The 6,897-nt window shown below is 34.1% G+C and overlaps 1 protein-coding gene across 2 annotated transcripts; it reads right to left on the bottom strand.

The window, feature by feature from the left end:
• Window positions 1-704: 704 nt before the first annotated feature.
• Window positions 705-5,047, bottom strand: LOC108986451 (serine carboxypeptidase-like 25). 2 transcript variants are annotated; one of them, XM_018959072.2, is made up of 8 exons: window positions 4,671-5,047; window positions 3,358-3,561; window positions 2,775-2,950; window positions 2,068-2,370; window positions 1,642-1,772; window positions 1,422-1,517; window positions 1,175-1,280; window positions 705-996 (listed from the first exon to the last, which is right to left on the bottom strand). In XM_018959072.2, exons 1-8 carry the CDS (start codon window positions 4,921-4,923, stop codon window positions 853-855), a joined length of 1,413 nt encoding a protein of 470 aa, XP_018814617.2. In that variant the 5' UTR covers window positions 4,924-5,047; the 3' UTR covers window positions 705-852. The 2 variants fall into 2 exon arrangements, with proteins under 2 accessions (XP_018814617.2, XP_035550874.1); XM_035694981.1 differs by having other exon boundaries at window positions 859-996; window positions 1,191-1,280; window positions 4,671-5,017.
• Between the last annotated feature and the right edge of the window lie 1,850 nt (window positions 5,048-6,897).

The raw sequence follows: 6,897 nt of genomic DNA, 5'->3' as shown, positions 1-6,897 counted from the left end.
TATACTTATAATTCTCCACAAATTTTTCGTTATTTTTCAAAACCTTATTCAACTCCATTTACCACGTACGCTAGATCGATCGAAGTTACCACTTTCGTTCCTCTAGGACTATTCCATGGAAATAATCGAAATATTTCATATTAATGATTAAAAGCTAGCTGCATGATTCCGCTGATCTCTATACCACTGGTTTCGGTACATTTCAACATTTTGGGTCTATACATATTTATTAAACATTAATTTCAAATTATATTTTGGTGTAATTTAAGTTCTTATTTGTTAGGATGATATTAATTAGTTAAAATCTACCATATTCGGTTTTAATTAAAGTTCTTATTTTGGTTTTTAATTATTTGTTATAAAATGGAGATAAAGATGTACGTTTTGATACATTTAGTTTATTTTGATATAAAAAAAAAAAAACCAGCATGTTTGGTACGTAATGATATAGGAAATTACTGAAATAATCCAATGTTTACCCTTCAGATTATGATCACCACCAACCCAAAGATTGATCAAAACAATTAACAAAACCTTAAATGCATGCGCGCTTCCATTAATATATATTAATATTACATTTGCTGTTTTTTTTTTTTTTTGGTATTGTATATAAATATATAATCAAATTAATGCTAGTCTAGCTAGCTGATCGATCACTATTAGCTATCTCGCGAGATCGATGGGTTTCTGCAGCAATAATTGTATTTGTGTTAAAATGACATGATTTTTCTTAATTAATTTGCCTAGAAAGATCATAACATGAGTTCATGATAACAAGATCGAAGTCGAAATTAAATGGAAAGACATGATGATCGATGATGATGATGATCATGATCAGGACGTTAATTTTGCTTAAGATTTTGGAAGAGGCTGCCCTCTAATAAATGACTCGAACAGCTGAAGGGCTACTCTAGGCTTGAAAAGTGGAACTTCATGGCCTGCACCTCTCACAGTTGCGAATGTCAGCCCTTTGTATACCTCTGTCCATCCTCCCACCTTCATGAAAACCAACCATCGATCATGACCAGTACCCCCCAATATAGTATATATATATATATATATGATATATCAGTAAATTAATCACAAACACCATATGTGTTTCATGTCATGTAATTATGAGGCTGCAGGAAATTAAAGGAACATGAAGACGATCGACGTTAATTATGGTAATTACCTGCTTCTTAACATACCAAGGGTACCATGGAATTGTGGTTTCTAATTTAAGTTGGGCAAGTGCATATCGAGTTGCTGTCACCGGCACCACTGAGTCAACATCACCACTGCATCCAACAAAATTACTTAATTGGTTATAATTAATATATATATATATATATATATATGGAATTATCATGATGCATGTGGGCATATATATATATATATATCATATCAAGTATAATTAAGATAAATAGCCAATTACGTACCTAAATACCCAAATTCGCAAACCACCAGCTATCATTTCCCTATAAATTGGAAGAATCGACGCATCCGTGTCGTTCCAGTTCCGATTCAAAACCTCACTGCAGGATCATCATCAAATTGATTACTATTCAACATATTATTATATGACTAATCATGCATAAATTATAATTAACATCATTAATATATATATATATATATATATAGTTCTATTAATTGGCTTACTTGCAAGCAGTCCACTTATAAGGAATTTTGGTTGTGTTAGCATGGAGTGCTTTCTGCACATCTGGCCTATTGTAATAAATCTCCGCATATTTTTCCGTACAAGGATCATACCCGGACATTTGCCGGAAAATCTGGACAACCAACAGATTATAAATAAATAAATTAATAAATTATGAGAATAAAAAAAACATACACAAATTACCATAATTGTTATTAATGTTATAAATCATGTAATTTATTACAAGTGATCTTTCTACTTGCAAGCTGTCAGTCATGCAGGCACCGTGACAGATCAACTTAAATATTTATAAGATTCAATTTTTTACATCTCTTATCTCCATATATACTATATATCTTGCAAATTATAAAGTTATTTTATATTTATTGATCAGTAGTATTTATATATATTAATGTGGAGCGCCATACCCGATCACGATGTGGTCGGTGAGGCAATCGCATGTTATGGCGTGTAGCTGTAGTAGTAGTAGTAGTGCTACCATCGGAGTTGTTACAAGGGGGTGCATAAATGTTGTATTGATCAATATTGCCAAATTCTTGATCCATGGCATAGCTATACAATGACTCGCATTCGTTCGATTCCTTTTGTCTCTTAAAATCACATGTGTTGATCAGCTGCCGGTAGGTTTTATCGGAGATCATGGCATGGCTCCACCAGTATGTCACTGTCCCCAAGTTATCATAGTAGTTGTCTGTCACTGCATTTCCAACCTACACATTTCATTAAAGTTATTAATCAAGTACGCATCTAGAAAAATAAATTAAGGTACTATAAAACAAAAATAAAATCGATCCTTAAGCACTTTACGCGAAAATTAATTAAGATCAGTCCTAGCAGCTAGCTAGTATGTACAACATTATTAATATTAATGTTGTAATTAAGGTCTACTTCATCATGTGTTTATTTATTTCCTACGTACTCAAGATCCCTTAAATTAAGAATTTGAACCGATCTTGATCCGAATAAAATACCAAGATATAAACCAGAAATGAATTAGAGGCCATTATTTATAATTTGGGCATAAGAAAACACAAGAAATTAAAGCTAATTATAACTGTAAAAGTCAAGGCAAAAAAGAGTAGAGATCATGCATGTAGTATAATATAATACGTACCATGATTCCTTTGAGATTTATAGGGTGTTTGGAATGTTTATTGTATGTCATAATTTCTTTAGCCAGCTGAGGAACATAATGGCCTGCGTAGCTCTCTCCGGTGAGATAGACTTCTCTGTGCTTGTAGCGTGGGAAACGATCTAACCATCTTATTAGGAATTGCAGGGAGTCCCTGGCTAAATCATAACCTCATCTCATAAGATAATTAATTCCATATATGCATGCTTATAATACTTATACGTACGGTACCTACATTAATTCCATGTGTGAAGTAGTACTGTCATGTATTTATTTAAAGGACATATCATTAAAGAATTAATATCTTATAATTTCCATAAGAGTGGGCCAAAGAGATATCAAATCCATCAACATTCAATTATGCATGCTTCATATCATGTCCAATCTACACAATTAGGTCATGATCTCTAATTCAACTTCAAACCCATCAATAAATTGCCATAATTTGTCAATGGCAAGCTGGGTTTAATCAATCAACTCATGATCAGAGTTAGATATAATTAGTTCATCATACTTGAAGGATAAATAATGATAAAAAAAAAAAATGAAGGTTGTGGGTTCCAACCAGTGCGGCGATCACCGGTGTCGAATAGATCGGAGCCCCGGTTGCTGTAAGAGAAGCCCACGCCGGCCGGAGTTTCCAAGAACAAGAGGTTGGCTACAGTGTTCCATGAGAACTTGTTGAGGTACAACCCTGAGGCTGTCTTGTTTATTCTAAATGGGCCTATTTCTTCGGATGCACCGTATGCCACAGAAGAGCAACCAGGGCCTAATCACCAAGAAAATAGCATTAATTGAAGCAAATGGTCGTCAGGACCTAAATCATGCGGTTCCCATGCATAAATAGTGCTTCTTTCGTTTTCTTCTTTTTATATGCATTACCCATCTTTAATTAATTCCATTACATGTGCTCAAAAATTGCCTACAAAAAAAGAAAAGCTAAAAAAATATTGGGTTTGCTAGCTTTCTTTTGTTCGTTGGGGGGGACAAATGGAGAAAGAAGATTTCAGGTTCTGTAGTAATTGAGAGCTATGCATTGATGGTGCACCAACACAAGTGGCCAGAGGTCAACAGTACTGCAATCGCTGTGACTGAATAAATGAGGCCTGTTTTGGTTGCTTTCAAGCATTAATTCCTTCTCGTCAGTCCATGCACAGAGAGAGAGAGAGAGAGAGAGAGAGATCAGACTTGTTTTGTGTGTGTGTGGTGTATGAATTGTGATGGGTTTCATTTGTATTGAAACTTGGAAGTTAGGTCGTGTAAGTGTCATGAACAGACAACTGCACTATCCAATGGTCGTTATGTCATCATTTCTAGCCAATTGTAGGCCACTGCTGTGGTTCTCCTTATTTTTACATTTTCCTTTTTGTTTGGTTGTAATAAGGATTAATGGTACCTTTGGTAAACCCAAACTGTTCTTTCTGTCATAAAAATTAGGGTTAATTTAATTGCTTCCAGTTAAAAGGCTTTTGTTGTCCACCAAATTAAACCCAAAAAGAAAAAGCAAAAAAACCCCCAAAAAAATGTAATACGCTATCTTTTCTATCTCCAGATATTTATGAAAAAGACATGATCAGGGAAGCTCGAAAAAAGCTTGATCTGTATAAAATATTAACATGTCGGCAATGTGAGAGAAGTAAATGGTCTCTGAAACATAATATCTAAAACACATCTTATAAACGCTACACATGAACCTTACCACAAATTAAGAAAGAACAATGGAGAATCATATCATGACTTACCGCTTACCGCAATACAACAGTGACTTTAGACATACTTCTTATGATTTCTTCTCTAAACCGTCTAGATTGGTTGGCAAAACCATACTTGCATGCATATTACACAGAGAGAGGGAGAGGGAGAGAGAGAGAGTCTAACCTCCATTAAGCCACACAACAAGTGGTTTTGAGAGGGGATCGTAGGCAGCCTCGGTGAGCCAGTAGAAGAGGGCTCTGCCAACAGCCTGATTAACAGTGACATAGCCTGAGAACTGCTGGAAAGAGACCTTGGGCTGCCCAGGAAGTCGCAATATCCTGTCAGCTTCTTCTTCTTCATTTGCACCAACCAGCACAGTGGGTAGTAATATTACAAAGACCATTGAAACAAAGATCTGCCTTTTCGCCATGACCATGACCTCAGACGAAAAGAAAGATCGAAGACGAAAAGGCCAAGAGAAACTAGACAGGAAGAAGATGTCTTTCTTCTTTGTTGTGAGTATGCTGTGAAGTGAGGAGTGTGGTATTGAGGATGGATTAAATAGGAGAGAGAGGGAGAGAGAGAATGTGCGCTATGAATGTCATCAACCAATGTTAGTGATAGGAGCACTCATTACAAATTTGTTAAATGGGGCAACTCATGTAAAGAAAAAAACTTTTAGCCGCAAATATAAAGCCGGATTAATTATTATTTTTTAATCTTTTTGGATTGATCAGTATGTCAATAAATATACTGAATAAATAAATATAATTAATGCATGACTTTTTCTTTAAGTGATTAACATAAAAATTATTTTAATTAATACAGTATTATATATATATGATTGAAATAATATATATAGTATTTTGATTGAAATAAAAACACGAAGAAAATGTAATATTACTAGGAGGGAGTGCTCATGATAGATTAGATATCATGCAACATAAAAATCTAACATTTAATTCTTTTTTAATTTCCGGGACCTTAAATTAAATTTTGTAATAATAGGGCCAATGGAATCACATGGATTTCGCATGCCCATGAAACAGTCCCCTTTCATCCTCCATTAATTCCTCTTGTATTCATCTACGAGACTTTGACCACCTTTTTTTGTCCGGTTGGCTTTATCCACTGATCCTACGTCACCCTTTTTGGTTTATTTAGATCTATTCGTTCGTCTTCCATGTGTTTTGTTTGGATATGTTTTAATTAATAAGATTGGATTTGTACGTACCACATAATTTTAATGCTAAACAATTAGACCTTTTTTTTTTAATTAATATATATTTTCGTGATTTCATGTACGTACTATATATGTAGTTATAATATATATATATATATGCAGTTAATTGCAAAAAACATTTAATGTGAGATTCTTGTTTTAGTGAGTAATTTTGCAGCCTCCAATGAAGTTATTTTTTCATGCACGCGAGGAGGAGGGGACGTATCAATGATTTCCGAAAATGAAGAGCATGGCCTGTGAGTTGCCCAATATAATAAAAAGGAAAGAAAAAAGAAGGGAAAAGAAGATCAGCGTGGTGAATTGGGACATGGTCATGATGGCTCTTTTGGAATTTGGACTGTCATTGTCCTAAAGAGTTTCGTGAATCTCGTGATGATCAGCTGATCCAAACCCGGCTGGTACTATACGTTTTTATTCTAATTTGTCAAACAGCTTATATATATATATAGCCCGCTAGCTGTTGGTAACGCTTCTTAGGGCTGGTTTAGAGATATAGATTGTTTTTAGTTAGATAGAAAATGAAAGTTAAAATAAATATTGTTAGAATATTATTTTTTAATATTATTATTATTTTAGAATTTGAAAAAGTTAAATTATTTATTATATTTGTATGAGAATTTGAAAAAGTTGTAATGATGAGATGAGATGAAATGAGATAGGATGAAAGATTTTCTGAATCCAAACGGGATCTTAATTTACTGGGCTAGCTAGCTGTTTAATTATGGTGATCATAATCATCATAATCTTAATCTTGGAGTTTTTAAATTTTGAAATATTACTTTATTTGAATATTGCATGCATTTAAATAAATCAACCATTTGGAAAAACTTGACAAATATTAATAAATCAAGAAAATATATAATTCTCTCTGAATCTCTGATCATCTCGTCTATTTTTTTTTTTCTTTTTCCTCGGCTGCTTTAGATCAAGATCTACTCTTGAGGTTTCTAGCTAGGAGCTGCATGGCCATATTACAAGATTCTCATCTGCATGCAAATCGTAATCATGCCGGCCAAGGGAGGGGCCGGGGCGGGGGGGTTTTAAAACAGGTCATGATCGACAATATTGCCCAAAAATGGAAACTCATGACCAACGTACATCGTTTCATTTTTGTAGACTTTTCTGATCATTCTTTTAGATGTTTATGTATTTAGGAAGAAACAGTAC

Source organism: Juglans regia, chromosome 10, assembly GCF_001411555.2.
Source record: "Juglans regia cultivar Chandler chromosome 10, Walnut 2.0, whole genome shotgun sequence".
In the NCBI taxonomy this organism is placed as follows: domain Eukaryota; kingdom Viridiplantae; phylum Streptophyta; class Magnoliopsida; order Fagales; family Juglandaceae; genus Juglans; species Juglans regia.
This window is presented reverse-complemented; position numbering and strand designations above follow the sequence as displayed.

What these genes read in the sequence shown, in the direction of transcription:
- LOC108986451 (XM_018959072.2), bottom strand. Translation starts at nt 4,923, where the DNA reads ATGGTCATGGCGAAAAGGCAGATCTTTGTTTCAATGGTCTTTGTAATA. An exon ending in CACCGGTGATCGCCGCACTG is followed by an intron (nt 2,951 to 3,357) that starts GTTGGAACCCAC and finishes GTTATGATTTAG; the next exon opens with CCAGGGACTCCCTGCAATTC. An exon ending in CTTGGTATGTTAAGAAGCAG is followed by an intron (nt 997 to 1,174) that starts GTAATTACCATA and finishes GTTTTCATGAAG; the next exon opens with GTGGGAGGATGGACAGAGGT.